The following is a 15,822-nucleotide window of genomic DNA, read 5'->3' as shown; positions in this document are numbered from 1 at the left end:
GATATCGCGAGAAAAAACGGGGTTACAGCTCTCGCGCTCAAAACTCTTCCTGTTGGATTGTAAAATGGCGCATTGTTGTTACCGCTGCATCGTGTCAGGGTACTCAAGATTATGACGGAATTGCAAGTTTTAACGGCTAGATGCTTACCGCAATGAGGTGGTCGTATTGTCGACAGATCCGAGAAGTGTATTTGTTTACGTGTACGATTTAGTTTTAAGACCTCGTCCAGTAGACATCGCTTGCTAGCATTAGCTAAGACCAGCCTTTCGTGAGTGTTTTTTTTTGACGAGAGCTGCATAACTCGCGAGGACTGAATTAGCAGCACAATGGGTTACCTAAAACTCATAGAGATCGAAAACTTCAAGTCATACAAAGGACGGCAAATCATTGGACCTTTTCATAAATTCACGGCAATCATCGGCCCCAATGGATCTGGTATGTTTGCTAATACGAAAGTGCTGCCTATCGATGCATCATCACAAGCAGGAGACCAAAGAGCAAATGCATTGAAAAGAGATCTTAAACATGATGTATATTAGTCCGCATCAATAGTCGAGATACATGGGCGTGTCTCGCCTGACACAACATTCTAAACGTCTCTGCAGGTAAATCAAATCTTATGGATGCTATCAGCTTTGTGTTGGCGGAGAAGACGAGTAACCTGCGTGTGAAGACTCTGAAGGATTTGATCCATGGGGCACCCGTTGGGAAGCCAGCTGCCAACAGAGCTTTTGTCAGTATGGTCTATGAGGAAGATAATGGAGAGGAACGCACCTTCACCAGGATGATCATTGGTAAGGACCTCCTTTGAAGGAAACTTTTTCTGTGACATGAACGCAAACGTTATTCAGTTTTTATCCGATCCTAGTTTATAAATATTCTAGAGCAAGTTAACACAAATTTGCAGCCTTTCGCAGTTATCTTATGTTCTCTGACTCATTAATTATGTGCTAGGTTCTTCCTCTGAATACCGCATCAACAACAAAGTGGTGGGCTTGCCGGATTACAGTGAGCAGCTGGAAAAACTTGGTATTCTCATCAAGGCTCGCAATTTCTTGGTTTTCCAGGTGGGCTGTGGCATCTAGTAGAAACATGATAATAGTTTATGTCATTTTAATGACTTGCACTGTCTTGAAATGTTACAAGTGCTCTGTGAGGAAGGAGATATTTATTGAAAAAGAAATCAGTTGGGCAAATGATTTCATGTGTTTTTTCCTAATTGCGATTGTTTTTCTAGGGAGCCGTGGAGTCTATTGCGATGAAGAACCCAAAGGAGCGCACAGCTCTGTTTGAGGAGATCTCACGCTCAGGGGAGCTGGCCCAAGAATATGACCGGAGGAAGAAGGAGATGGTGAAAGCAGAGGAGGACACACAGTTCAACTACCATCGCAAGAAGAACATTGCAGCAGAGCGCAAAGAAGCTAAGCAGGAGAAAGAGGAGGTAACTGTTGAACGCAACCCATATTTGTGTAGAACATTCAAGTACCGTATATTTACTTGTAACTTGTTTATATTTGGGCTATCGGGTTTTAAAGCCCCACCCTGGGAAAAGGAACGTTTGATGCCTGTAGCAACAAATTTTCCTTTGAAATTCGATTTGGAATAAGAAGTTTTAGATTCCTCAGTCATAAAACTTTCACAAGTGCCTTGATTTAGGCAATATCTTAGATAATTATCTCACAAATTTAACCATCAAACTTAACCTAACCTTTATATGAGTGAAATGCAGTAAAAACGTCTTTTGAAAGAAATGTAAACACTGTATCAACTCTAATTGTCAATGATGAATAATAAAAAAAAAAATCTTATGTCCCCCATGCATGTTTTATTTTTTTTCTTCAATGCACTTTTTTTTATTAACACGCCACCTTTGTCTTTGACCTCCATCTTGCATCCAGGCTGAGCGCTACCAGCGATTGAAGGATGAAGTGGCGAGGGCCAGCGTTCAATTGCAGCTCTTCAAGCTCTACCACAATGAGACTGAGATTGAGAAGCTGAACAAAGAGCTTGGTCAGCGCAACAAGGAGATCGACAAGGACCGTAAGAGGATGGACCATGTGGAGGAGGAGCTGAAAGACAAGAAGAAGGAGCTTGGAAGGCTGATGAGGGAGCAACAGACAATTGAGAAAGAGATCAAGTGAGTCACCGTGCCATCATTCTTTCAATGTTGGTTTCATGTCTGTCTATAATCTCACTGATTGTTGCTTCCAGAGAGAAGGACTCTGAGCTAAACCAGAAAAGGCCACAATACATCAAGGCAAAAGAGAACACCTCGCACAAGATCAAGAAACTTGAGGCGGCTCGTAAATCGTTGCAGAACGCTCAGAAGATGTATAAGAAACGAAAGGCGGACATGGACGAACTTGACAAGGAGATGAAAGCTGTGGAGCTTGCCAAGCAAGACTTTGAGGAGCGCATGGAAGAGGAGGCTCAAAGCCAAGGCCAGGACCTTACCCTGGAGGAGAACCAGGTACCATAGGCTGGGACGTTGCATGCCGTGTTTTCATATTACAATGAAACCGTTTTTACCAGTCTTTTGAGCCATGACACATGGTACATTTGGAATAGCAATCAGCACATCACCTTATAGGAATATTACAAAAAGTATACGAATGTAAATGATGCTATCAGATTTGGAAGAAAATTAATTGGACAGACGCAAAAGAGTTTGAAATAATCATGTGCGTTTCTCTTGTAGGTGAAGCAATACCATCGGCTGAAGGAGGAGGCCAGTAAACGTGCAGCCACACTCGCTCAGGAGTTGGAGAAGTTCAACCGTGACCAGAAAGCTGACCAGGACCGTCTTGACTTGGAGGAGAGGAAGAAAGTGGAGACGGAGGTAGGTAACGAAGTAAAACATGAGCAGGATTTGAATGAAAGCCGTTCCAAACGCCCATGCCCTTTTGCAGGCCAAAATCAAACAGAAGATTCGCGAGATCGAGGAGAACCAGAAGCGCATTGAGAAGTTGGAGGATTATATCACCACCAGCCGGTTCGCTCCACTAAATTGTACAAAGCTTTTTAAATAGTGTTACCCCATCATTCACCTTTGTTTCCCCTGATGCTATGCAGGCAGTCTCTGGATGAGCAGAAGCGCATGGAAGAGGAACTGACTGAGGAAGTTGAAATGGCCAAGAGGAGGATAGATGAGATCAACATGGAGCTGAACCAGGTAGGTGCAGGGGTGCAACACACGCACACGTGCACGTGCGCGCGCACACACACACACGCACACACCATCACACTCAGTCTAACATCCAATTATCATAGTTTGTGTTCAGTCCACCGTTTGTTTTTTTTCACGCCAAGGTCATGGAGCAACTTGGTGATGCCAGGATCGATAGGCAGGAGAACAGTCGACAGCAACGTAAGGCTGAAATCATGGAGAGCATCAAACGCCTGTACCCAGGCTCAGTGGTGAGTTGTGTCAAGATTATCTTGCAAATGTGTATTACACATCTGGTCAACATGGCCTCGTTATTCTTTCTGCAGTATGGCCGCTTGATTGACTTGTGCCAGCCTACTCAGAAGAAATATCAGATTGCCGTGACCAAAGTTTTGGGTAAGAACATGGATGCCATCATTGTTGATTCTGAGAAGACGGGCAGAGATTGTATTCAGTACATTAAGGAGCAGAGAGGAGAGCCTGAGACCTTCCTGCCTCTCGACTACCTGGAGGTGAATGGCACATTCCACGACGCATAGAATCGCTTTGCGTATTTTTACTTGATTTCGACTGCCCTGTCTTGTCTAATCACAGGTGAAGCCAACTGATGAGAAGCTTCGAGAGCTGCGAGGAGCCAAGCTGGTGATTGATGTGATCCGCTATGAGCCTCCTCACATCAAGAAAGCTCTGCAGTATGCATGTGGCAATGCTCTGGTGTGTGATAATGTGGAGGACGCCAGGAGGATTGCTTTTGGAGGCCCGTACAGGCACAAGGTACTGTCCGTATTATGTATCCGCTCTCCGTTGAACATTAATTATGAAGAGAGATGATATGAAACGTTTTCCTTCAGAATTGTACATTGTACTCTGGGGTTTTCCAAACAGAAGATACACACCTGTGTTTCTTGTTATGATTATATCAAATGTTGTGGTCACTTTGTGTCAGACATTTTGGGTCAGGAATCTGGCGCCAAGGAGCGTTTCTTACCAACTTCTGTCTGTCCACACGCATGCAGACCGTCGCCCTGGATGGAACCCTTTTCCAGAAGTCCGGAGTTATTTCCGGTGGAGCCAGCGACCTGAAGGCCAAGGCCAGACGTTGGGATGAGAAAGCAGTGGATAAGCTCAAAGAAAAGAAGGAGAAACTTACGGATGAGCTCAAGGTGATTTGGATCATCTCTGCTTTCAGTGTTTACGTCATTTTCACTTGCCGCAGGTATTGATTGTCCTGAGTTAAATCGAGGCAAGAGTTGTTGCCGTTATGATCATGGTGCACTACCCACCTAACATTCTTCAAATCATTTGACTGTTCTCTACCATTTCTTTTTTGTTTAATCATTATTTACAACTTAATACAGAACGAATAACATTTGGTTCAACCCGGTCCTATTAAATGTTGGTTGTACATTGTTTGGAGCCATTTCAATGACAACGTTCACTGCCGGAGCCGGAACCTTTGGGTGTTCTGGTTTTCATTTGAGGGACGGTCCGCATGTGCAGTGATCTTGTAACAACAAGTAACAATAAAGCAACAACAATGCATGCCCTATCAATGATGTGCTTTATAGGAGCAAATGAAGGCCAAGAGGAAAGAGGCGGAACTGCGTCAGGTCCAGTCGCAGGCACACGGCCTGCAGATGAGACTTAAATATTCCCAGAGTGACCTGGAGCAAACCAAAACCCGCCACCTCTCTCTAAACATGCAGGTACCGTTGATTTTCCCCTTCCTCCACTTGTGTCGTCTACCTTTTCAACACATGTTGTGTTCTGCAGGAGAAGTCCAAGTTAGAGAGTGAACTGGCAAACTTTGGCCCTCGCATCAACGACATCAAGAGGATCATACAGTCACGCGAGCGGGAAATCACTGACCTCAGGGACCGCATGAACTTGGTGGGTCGAAATCATAAAAGACGCTCTCTGTGTTGTTATGTGCCGGCTTGCTAACGTTTCTTGATATTTTTTTCCAGGTGGAGGATGAGGTCTTTGTTGAGTTCTGCAAGGAGATTGGTGTGAGGAACATCAGAGAGTTTGAGGAGGAAAAGGTGAAGAGGCAGAATGAGATCGCCAAGAAGCGGTGAGTTAATACAGTGAAAGGTACTTGTTAAATTCATGTTGTGCCCAATCTTGTAACATCGAAAACATACATTCATGTTATCACGAGATTGAACTTGAAGAATTCATCAGTTTTTGCCACATATTTTTTGCTTGCGTTGAGGACGACTGTTCCCCCGGGTCTGCACACTTTGGTCACCTGTGCCAGTATGACGGGCTATGAATTTGATATACTTACATGGAGATAAATCTTCAGTAAGCTGCAGCAATATTTTCCGTTGATCACAGAGGATAAAGAATCTTTCACTTTCTGCTAAACAGCTGCTAGCGACTTTAAGTTTGACTTGAGTATAGTGCAGCAACACTCATCCAAATTGAATTGCAAGTTAAAGCACCGAGATCGTCTTTACGGTGGCTCATATTTTGAAAAACTCTTAAGTCAATTCACTCATATCTCCAGGTGCCACTGTTTGTTGTTGTTGTTTTTTAAATTTACGGTCAATAAAATGCAGCCAGGACTGATCTAGAATGGCATGGTTTGTCAGGCTTGAGTTTGAGACACAGAAGACCCGCCTAGGAATTCAGGTGGACTATGAGAAAAACCAGCTGAAGGAGGACCAAGAGAAGGTCATGATGTGGGAGCAGACCGTCAAGAAGGATGAGGCTGAAATCGAACGCCTAAAGAAAGTAAGGTCATTCCTTTTTTCATTTCAATTTCCTCGCTCAACTTGGTCCTGTTTTGTCTTCTGTGTCAGGAGGAGCAGAGGCACATGAAGATTATTGATGAGACAATGGCTCAGCTGCAAGACCTGAAGAACCAGCACCTCACCAAGAAATCTGAAGTCAACGACAAGAACCACGAGATGGAGGAGATCCGCAAGAAACTGGGTGGCGCCAATAAGTAAGTCGCTGTAATCTCCCTGATGAAGGAAGAACTTTGGAGAAGATGTCTACTGCAAGAAGGGACGTTTTTGTCGTTTGCCAGGGAGTTAACGCAGCTACAGAAGGAAGTGACAGCTATCGAGACCAAACTAGAGCAGAAGCGCAGCGATCGTCACAACCTGCTGCAGGCTTGCAAAATGCAAGACATCAGGTTACCCCTTCGCTCGGGAACGATGGACGACATCAGCCAGGGGGAGGTATGGAAGAGGGCTGGGGCATGAGCGTAAGTGTTTTGGGATCAACTACGAGGCCACATCCCGCTTGTCTGTTAAGGGGAGCTCCCAGACAGACGAGTCGAGCAGCCAGCGGACGTCCAGTAGCGTTCTGGCTAAAGAGGCGCTCATAGAGATCGACTACAGCAACCTGTCTGAAGATCTGAAGGTAGGCCCGATCGCACTGTCATTCTGCTTGACCTCATTTGAGTTCTCGCCCTTGCTCAGTCTTTTTAAAGATCAGGATGGCCGTTGGTGTGTGTCCTTCAATGGCATTGTTATGCTATGCAATACTATATCCTTGAAGTGGACAGGCCAGTGGGTTAGTGGTTAGTTTTTCTGCTTTGAAGAGGCTTTGGTCTCAAATCTTAGCTCGGAGACTGCTCTTCTCGTGTTGGAGTTTACCAGGCAGGACAGCTTCCTTCCACATTCCCACGTGAAACAACACGTGAAGGTCGTATCTGTCTTGCGATTAGTTGCCGAGCCGAGCAGATTCATCCTGATAATCATCTCATGATAGTAAGGCCTTCAGAAGAATGTTTGGCCAACTTTGTGTTTCTGAATGGCTTGTAAAGTCCCTTATTAAAGCAAAAAAAATCAAAACATACACAATAATTAAAAATGAAAACAAAGACAATGTCATTTTCAAACAAAATTGCACAATCACAAATTACATTGCTGATAGTATAAATATTTAATAGACCATAGATTAACAGCAGGGACAGGACGGGACGACATATCTCATGAGCTTGAGTCCGTTGCGACAATATTTTGGCAAATTCTTTAATAGTATATCATAATGGCCAATATAAATGATTTTGTTTATTAAGTTTTGTTTTTATTTTGCAGATTGCGGGAATATTAACCACTTAGCATGAAAAAGAATGGGAGAGTTTTTTTTCTTCAGCTAGAATTGAGCTAGTTTATCAAAATGCATGCAGCTTCTTATCTGTGGTGTTTGGCGTATTTCTCCTGCTTTTTTTTGCAGTGTTTATTTTGATATGCCCATATTTCATGCCTCTCAATCAAAACTATCGCAAATCATCACACTGGCGTTCGTAATGTAGTGAGTGTAACAGAGACTGTATTTCTCCTGTTTAGCTCTTTGTTTTGAGTATGTTGGTCTTTGGATAAAAATAAAAAATGCATTTTTGTTGTTTGGTGAAAAACAAATACATAACATAACATTACATATTTCCGCTTAACAATGAACAAATGTGATCATTTTTGATCGTCGACATTTTTTACCTTAAACTCAGACAGATTGTTTGTTCAAAAGTGAGACCCTGTGGTGATTATGCGCTGTAAAAATAAAACTGGACTGACTGGATAAATAGCAAGAGAACAGTGTGTGCTGATTGTTGCGTGATTTGCTAATTCTCTTGCTTTATAGAGATTGTGATACTTAAAATGTAGCTTCTTGGCCACAATGGAGCTGGGGCTTAGTGACTCAGCGCTGTGGAATGAACATTGCTTGAAGCTGTTATCACGCTGAAACAGATATGATGCCACCAAAAAATGATTAGTCGAGTCCAGCTCCTACCTACGGCTAGGTTTATTCTCGTCAACCAACTACACCCCCCTTGACCCCGAGCACCAATGATAAAGCACAATCACGATACATTCAATGGATGAAATATTTTTCCTAATGATTCTTTACTTGTGATTTATTCAGTGTTGTTTTGAACTACAGTATAGTTTTTCCTGACATGTTCTTGCACTGTATAAATGAGTTTTTGTTTTTGACCAAAGAAATGCGTTTTCCGCAGGATGCCTTGTCAGAAGAGGAGATCAAGGCAGAGACGAACACACTGCAACAGCGTCTGAACGAGCAGCAGAGTATCCTACAGAGGATCAGTGCCCCCAACATGAAGGCCATGGAGAAGCTGGAGAGCGTCAGGGACAAGTTTCAAGAGACCAGCGATGGTGAGCTGCCGACGGAAAAGCCAATATCTCGCAGGGTGCAATTGTTTGCGTGGTAACTGTCGTCCTTTTGCCCTTCAGAATTTGAGGCTGCTCGCAAGAGGGCCAAGAAGGCCAAACAGGCCTTTGAGCAGATCAAGAAAGAGCGCTTCGATCGCTTCAATACCTGTTTTGACTCTGTGTCCAACAACATTGACGAGATCTACAAGGCCCTCTCGCGCAACAGCAGTGCCCAGGTCATTTTCGCTCTGCCCTGAGATTTGCCGTGGTCCAGACTGTGGCAAACCGTATTAAAAACTACTTTAAAGCGTACAATGCGGAAAGGAAGCAACAGCAACATTTCTTAAAAAGTCATCATTGTTCACAGTTTTCACAAGTGGTTTTCAATACTGTTGTTCATATAGAATATCCAAAAATATATCACAGTATTGCATTTTCTTTACTCTTTAAGTCAGTGACCACATTTAGTAAATGTAAAGAATGTAAGTGGCCTTAGAAATCCTTCAGCTTGGGCTTGCTTCAACTCAGTACTCCTGCAATGTCCGGCGTGAAACGGTGTTCTGAAATTTGCAACACAACTTGCCGTTCTCTGGTTTGGAGCATAACAAAAGAAAAACTGTGGTCTTGTCCTGCTCGCCAACCCACTCGCCAGTACGTGTTCCTTCCCGCAGGCTTTCCTCGGGCCGGAAAATCCAGAGGAGCCCTACTTAGACGGTATCAACTATAACTGCGTGGCTCCTGGAAAGAGGTTCCGACCCATGGATAACCTCTCTGGAGGAGAGAAGACAGTGGCGGCCTTGGCTCTGCTTTTTGCTATTCACAGGTGAGACAAACAAATGAGCCTTGAAGCGTGCCCCCGAGGCACCATTCGCTAACCCGTTTACCCTCCCCGCCTCAGCTACAAACCCGCCCCCTTCTTCGTGCTCGATGAGATTGACGCCGCGCTCGACAATACAAACATTGGCAAGGTGGGTCCTCGAGTCGGCGTTTGCTCTGTGATCGTCATCCCCGTTGCGAACGAATCCTCTGTTCCCCTCCAAGGTGGCCAATTATATCAAAGACCAGTCGCTGGAGAACTTCCAGGCCATCGTCATCTCTCTGAAGGAGGAGTTTTACACCAAAGCAGACTCCCTCATCGGGGTTTTCCCGGAGGTGCGTAGCTTTTCCTTAGCCGTTTTTTCCTTTGTCGTTCTTTGGCATCTTGTGACGTAAACGGTTTCCGGCAAAATTCCTCGTTAAAGGAGGTTTTGTCTGGCATCTCACTGGCTGCTTGGAAAAATAGACCTGCACGGGCGGTATGGGGGCAGTACCCAGGGACGCAGCCAGTAGTTATCTTCTCTCGGGTGGGGCAGGAAATCAGCATTTTAGTATAGCCGAATACTCCAAAAATGGAGTCGGCATAGCCGGCACTTTACTTCCACAGCAATCCTATCATTAGTGCCTAAGTGCTTTAAATGTATGTGATGTTGTAGCGGGACATAGTGGTGTACCCATTATTAATAATCCATTTCACACAAATAACATTTATTCGTCGATGTCAAGTAATGTATTGTCAGGTCCAAAGCCCAAGTTCCGTGCCGTATCTAGTGACCTTTCCTCCCCTCTTGCCCACAGCAAGGAGACTGTGTAATCAGCAAAGTGCTCACCTTTGACCTCGCCCAGTATGCCGACGCCAACCCGAATCCCAACGAGTAGGAAGATCTTTTTCATTCCTTTGTTTTTGTTTTTTCTGTATCTTGTAAGTGACCATTTTGTTTCAATTAGGACCCATGTTTTTGTTTTATAATGGATATTCAGATATGTTTTGGTAGGATTCTTTTGTAAGTTGTTGATGGTTGTCCTCTAGACAGTCACAGCCAAGATGTATGGACACAAATGTCTCCCAAAATTGACCTTTGTTTTCACTTAGTATTCATTACATAAGGAAAAAGTAAGAAAGAAAATAGTTTGATCTGCATTTTTTTTATTTTTTATTTTTTTTTACTGTGAGAAGGTGAGATCTTTTGCTTGTCCTCAATCATTTAAATGTTTTTTGTGTGTGTGCTAGTTAATAAGCACAATGGTGTTACAATATGATTTTTTGTGCTATCTTAACAGTCATCACAAAACAACGGGGTAAAAAATAGTATCAATTACAGCAAAGTGTCTATATTCCCCAGAGCCACATCCTGAATGTCCAGTAGTCAAATGGAAAGTGCTATGTGAGTCAAGCTATTTTCTCTCTTGTTTCTTTTATTGACTGATTTTTTTTTTTTTTTTATATATATATAAATAAAAATTGAGTTATTTAAAATCCTCTCACTTTTGTTGCCCAAATCAAATCTTTATTGGGATTGTCCTTACTCAGAGTGCGCAGGAGCTTCATGTCAAGTCTTGGTTTCATATGAGCTGCCCACACTGCAGGACATTCCATTCCATAAGCTAGTCAAGACTATTTAAAGAGAGCTCACTTTACAAGCAGAAATTTCTGCAGGGGGCAGCACCGCCCAAGCAAACTCATAACCATTTTAATATTTCACAGTACTGTATTTACTGTAAGTTATTTTCCAAAGACCCCCAAAATGTAAAGTATGTTCAAGCATTACATTGTGAAATCTAGCAAGGACTTTTTAACACTTTAGATAAAAATTACATATGGATTGAACAATAGTACTGGTATATTGGTTTAAAAATAGGATATGACATGAACTTTTAGCTCTGCTCCGAGGTCAGTAATCTGTTTAAAGACATATATTGACATCTATTGTTATGTAAAATGTTTTGTAATAACGTTAAAGTGTAATGAAAAAGAGATTTTCTTCATCTGAAGTTTCTGATGTGTGTTTAGAAGTTTTACTTTTGGGGGGGTGGGTGGGGGGTACTGTACGATGCTTCCGACCACAAAACATAATTTCCCTAACTATTAACACTGTTGAATGGATACCTCTTTTACAACGTCAGTATTAGTGTAGCTGTGATTGTATAATTTCCATACATTTTGAGGGTTGATCAGTGGCACTTTAGTGTGGCTGCCATTGAAAACCAGCAAAGGCAAATTTTTGCAGCAAACCAGATCTTCTTTCTGGACTTTTCTCCAATTGTCGTACTAGAGATCAAACGCGGCGTAGTCGTTGGGCCTGGTCGGTGTCAGAACCTGCAAAGAAAATAACTTCCCAATGCGAGTAAGATGTAATCTTTTTTCGGAGGTTTTCTTCTCTCCTAAGTGCGTTTCAACCACATGTGACTCGAAGTCGTCGGCCAACTTGCTTTCCAGGATGGAGCCGCATCCCCAAAAAGTCGCGTGAATAACCGCGCGCTTCATGTCCCTAAACGTTCGAGTCGGTCCCGTGCGGCTCGGCCCCGTGCTGACCATGAGCGGAGGGAGTTACGGGAACGGGTCGTCTCTTCCGCCTCACAGCCGGGTCAGGACGCTCCGTTTGCTGCGGCGGTTCAGTTGGAGTGCGAGGAGGCGCAGGGACGCGCCGCCTCTTCTTCTTGAGGATGGCCCGAGCCGCGCCCTCTATGTCCTCGATTGTCGTCTGCGCGTCGTCGGACATCTCGTTCTTGGCCTGCGATAGAATATGGAAAAGTAATCTGAAAGTGACGGTTGACGACGCGTCGTGAACGAAAACCTCTCGTCACATACTTCACGATCAGCAGAATTGGGACTGTCGCTAAGCCTCGGTTCGTAGGGGAACTGCAAAAAAAGAGCGCTTGTTTTTTCAGCTGCTAATGTGCTCAATTCGCTTAAGCGGGCCAAGGACGTTACCTGTGTTCTGTCTGTTCTCACTGTGAAGTCCCAGGAGTGGGGATTGTCTGAGAGTGATGACATTTACAAAAAAAAAACAAACAAAACATTAAAATTCTCATGAAAACATTTGGGTATTCAGCGGTGGGATTCAATTTTTCAGAAGACATGAAAAATGGCAAACTTGTTCAACCTTTAACATTCCACGGTGAAAAAGAACAAGCCATTTTCAACTCCATTCTTTGCTCATTTGTAAAAATAACACGTGTGGAATGACCAATACGACAGAATCAAAAATGAAATACACTAATTTATGTACTTCCTTTTCACAGCCTCATACTATCGATTACTTTTTAGGTGATTTCTTGACAATGGCGACACTGAACAGTTGGACAGTTTTTTTTTTAGATTTTTCTGCTTAGCATGGTTAGTTTAAATTATTTGCTTTCAAAACCCCAGGCAAGATATGTTTTCTTCTCTTAAATACATCTTGTGAACCAAAGTTCTCAAATGGGGTGGGGGGGGGTGTACGCTTCAGGCCATCACACGCTTTCTGCAGCTATCAGCAATTTAATACTGTCATAAAAATAGTACAGTTTTATTTTCATCCATCTATGCATTTTCTATAGCCGCGTCTCCTCACAAGGGTCACAGGCTTGCTGTTGCCTATCGCAGCTGACTTTGGGCAAGTAGGCCGAGGACTCCCTGGTCTGGTTGCCAGCCAATCGCAGTGGTACATTTTAAAATTAAGAGCAAATTAAATGGAACATGAAGCAACTTAACTGAAGATTGTTTTATTGTGAATCTTTTGCAAGACGTTCTATGCCTTTAAGTTTGATACGAATGCACTTTGACATGAGTGATGGCAGACGTCAGTGGGGGAAATTCATTACAGTAGAGTACACCATAATCATATTGCACTTTTTATGCGTTGCCGTACTATTCGAATGGTTGACAATGTTGCGATCGCATATGTGACCTCGAGCGTCCCATCTCGATATTTGAAATACAACAGAAGGTTCTTTTGTTGCCGCAAGTGCAAATTGATCAAATCTACAGCCTGTTTGTGGACCGTACCTGCTTCCGCATCCTCATTGGGACTGTCGAACTCTTCAGGTGTGCCTTCCCTTTGCAATGACAATCTAAAAGAAAGCGAGATGCTTCTCATCAGCTATCTGCGCAGCCAGTGTGACTGAGTACATCTCATCTGAGGATGGGAGTCGCTCACTCTGCAAAAGCGTTGTTGTTGGTGTTGCTTTTGGGGGCCGTAGTGGGTACGTAGTCTGTCATGGGCTCCGCGGCAGGGGAGATCAGGGCCGACTCGGGCTGGTTTTCCAAGAATTTCAGGGGCCTCTGGTTGGTCATGTGGGACGGCTGAGTGTTGGCGTTCTCGGCTGAGAACGGCTCTACCCGATTCCCGAACAAGCCGTGCGCGCGCTGGAAATAAAAATGTAGATGTCGACTCTGCCTATTGTATGATTGGCTGTGATTTTAGGATGAAAGCGTTCTGAAACTCCCGGCATGGTCAGGAAAAGTCTCCCTGAGGCGTTTGTAAAATTACACCAACGTATTTGAGAACATGGCGTGCATCGGTTTTGCTTTGGTCTGCACCATACATCCAAGTTGTTCATGGGAATAATATTAATATTCACTCAAAAGTCAAATTAAAGTAAATAGTGGATTTTTTTGCCTGGATTTTTGTCATGTTCACGGCCGAATGTACCCAAAAGCATGGAAACAGTTATAACTGAAATTGGACTTTTCTTTCTGTAGTTGGGCTCCCTGTTAGCGTGCTGTCCAGATATCCCGATCATTTTCTCACATGGTAAATATGCTCCTCCTCCATGGCTCTGTCCATTTCTTCCTCATTATGCAGATCTCCAGAAATAGCCCTGTGCATTTCTGCAGTCACTTCATCCTCGATATTCCTTAGACCCGCCTGCCGACGATGAGTATTAGCAAGCGCGGCATTAAAACACAAACAAACAAGATTGTAGATTGAATAGCTTTTAAGTAGTTAGCCACCTGGATCTCGGGGCCAGAAGCGCTCTTCTTGGTTGGCCGGTATCCATAGTACTCTTCCTGGCGCTTCAGGAACTTTCGGAAATGATCCTGCAGCAGGAAAGTGGCGTAGAATTTTCCCACGGTGACCTCATCATCTGGAAATCAAGGCGAGGTCAGTCTTCGGGAAAGGGGCTCGGATGTCATTGGCGCAACTCACCGCCTATTGGAGGGATGACCTGATCCAACAACTTCATGCTTGTACGCTTCCAGATGGCCTTGATGATCGCTCGAAGCTCCTCGTTGGCCTGCTCAAAGTTTCCTGTTCAGAAGGAGTATATTTATCTGCGTTACACACACATGACCGTGACTGTGGAAAGTAAGGATGAGCCCCACCTTCTGTTTTGATCTTAAGCGCTGTCCTGACCAGAGAAAAGAGAGTGGCATTGAAGGTGACCGTGCCATCACTGTTGAGTGGCATATTCATGCCGACCAAGCGCTGCGGACACAAAGGAATCGAAAGGTTTTGGCCATGTGGTGTATTCGCCGACATAAACCATATTTAACAAGCAACAAAATAAATGATATAATATAATGATATAATAATATAAAATATAACATAATAATAAAATATAATATAAAATAAAAGATACAATCATTTTTGCTTCATCTTATCATATATGATAAAAGCCATACAGTACCATTTATACTGTAGCTAGCTTCAAAGAATAGCAGCTGCCCCCCTGCTATTTCATGGGAAAAGGCATGTTCCTTACAAATCTAAACTTAATGTTAAAAGAAGACACTTTGCATCCCTTTGTTATCTGTCTTGCAAAGTGGACAAAACTAGTTAGATGATTATTTGCACATCTACAGATTGAAGCAGCAATCATTTTTGATGGAATAAAATCGAATTATTTTGAATCGAAAATGGTTTTTATTTGAAAACCGATTCTGACTCAAATTCGGGGACCCCCAAATCACAATCGAATCTTGAGAGTCCCACCCACCCTTACTGTCTAATGTTGCCCATAAGCGTACCTTGCAGGCTGCACGATGGGGACAGAACTTGCCAAAGCCCAGGGGAGGTTGGATGCGTCTCAGCAACGTCACCACATCCAGATGTTTAATTCTCCCTCTATGAGATCACACAAACACTTTAATCGCGAACGATACTTCACTCCGAAAGCCGAATAGAGATACCTTTCGGCGAGTCGCGTCAACATGCTTACGTGGCTTCAGGGTCATATTCGGCCCAAATTTTCTTAAACTCATCCAGGTGGTGTGGGCCAAGCAATGACCAATCACGCGTCAGGTAGTCGAAATTGTCCATGATGACAGCAACGAACAGGTTGAGGATCTGCAGAATGCGGCGACATCTATTGAACATTATCTTGTGACATGACGGGGCAATCGTAGATTGATGAAACGCTGACCAGGAAGGCGCAGAGACAATAGAAACTGAGGAAGTAGAAGACGGCGAAGTTGGAGCCGCAGGTGTACTCCTCTCCTGGCTGAAAGTCCGATTTGGGGTCACACTTCTTCCCGTACATTGATGCCATCATAACTTCCTCCCAACCTTCTCCTGTAGCACATCTGCAGTTTGAACACAGAGAAAGCTTGAAATCTTTCCGTTGCGCAAGCGCACATCTGTAAGCCTCAACTCACCGGAATAACATGAGAACCGCCTGAGGGAACGTCTGGAAGTTATTGTTGCGGTTGATTTCGGTGCCATCCACTAAGGCGATTTTTCCGAAAATCTAAAATGTTTTGATCGTATCACTTTAATGCAGTCTTG

General features: G+C 43.7%; 2 protein-coding genes across 3 annotated transcripts in view; one reads left to right on the top strand and one right to left on the bottom strand.

The window, feature by feature from the left end:
- The first annotated feature begins 64 nt into the window (after positions 1-64).
- Positions 65-10,597, top strand: smc1a (structural maintenance of chromosomes 1A). The gene is made up of 26 exons (XM_088405713.1): positions 65-436; positions 607-795; positions 956-1,068; positions 1,239-1,442; positions 1,900-2,138; positions 2,213-2,471; positions 2,700-2,840; positions 2,911-2,993; positions 3,074-3,173; positions 3,311-3,418; positions 3,494-3,679; positions 3,762-3,941; positions 4,184-4,330; positions 4,736-4,873; positions 4,941-5,057; positions 5,135-5,241; positions 5,765-5,906; positions 5,975-6,120; positions 6,205-6,358; positions 6,435-6,542; positions 8,143-8,299; positions 8,378-8,532; positions 8,968-9,119; positions 9,195-9,264; positions 9,338-9,448; positions 9,911-10,597. Exons 1-26 carry the CDS (start codon positions 328-330, stop codon positions 9,989-9,991), a joined length of 3,696 nt encoding a protein of 1,231 aa, XP_088261839.1. The 5' UTR covers positions 65-327; the 3' UTR covers positions 9,992-10,597.
- Positions 10,266-15,822, bottom strand: part of LOC148428059 (dihydropyridine-sensitive L-type skeletal muscle calcium channel subunit alpha-1-like) — a 21,121-nt gene continuing 15,564 nt past the window's right edge. For both annotated transcript variants that reach the window (XM_088405662.1, XM_088405669.1), the window contains 13 exons: positions 15,693-15,784; positions 15,461-15,620; positions 15,257-15,384; positions 15,066-15,162; positions 14,421-14,523; positions 14,245-14,346; positions 14,049-14,182; positions 13,846-13,962; positions 13,252-13,460; positions 13,101-13,165; positions 12,045-12,091; positions 11,922-11,972; positions 10,266-11,844 (listed from right to left, as the gene is read on the bottom strand). In XM_088405662.1, coding sequence (XP_088261788.1) covers positions 11,602-11,844; positions 11,922-11,972; positions 12,045-12,091; positions 13,101-13,165; positions 13,252-13,460; positions 13,846-13,962; positions 14,049-14,182; positions 14,245-14,346; positions 14,421-14,523; positions 15,066-15,162; positions 15,257-15,384; positions 15,461-15,620; positions 15,693-15,784 — 1,548 coding nt within the window. In that variant the 3' untranslated portion in view covers positions 10,266-11,601. The remainder of the gene's footprint in view (positions 11,845-11,921; positions 11,973-12,044; positions 12,092-13,100; positions 13,166-13,251; positions 13,461-13,845; positions 13,963-14,048; positions 14,183-14,244; positions 14,347-14,420; positions 14,524-15,065; positions 15,163-15,256; positions 15,385-15,460; positions 15,621-15,692; positions 15,785-15,822) is intronic.

Source organism: Hippichthys cyanospilos, chromosome 2 (genome assembly GCF_059441005.1).
Source record: "Hippichthys cyanospilos isolate Australia breed blue-spotted pipefish chromosome 2, RoL_Hcya_1.0, whole genome shotgun sequence".
Lineage (NCBI taxonomy): Eukaryota > Metazoa > Chordata > Actinopteri > Syngnathiformes > Syngnathidae > Hippichthys > Hippichthys cyanospilos.
Note: the sequence above shows the minus strand (reverse complement) of the source record. Positions and strands in the feature narration are given on the sequence as shown.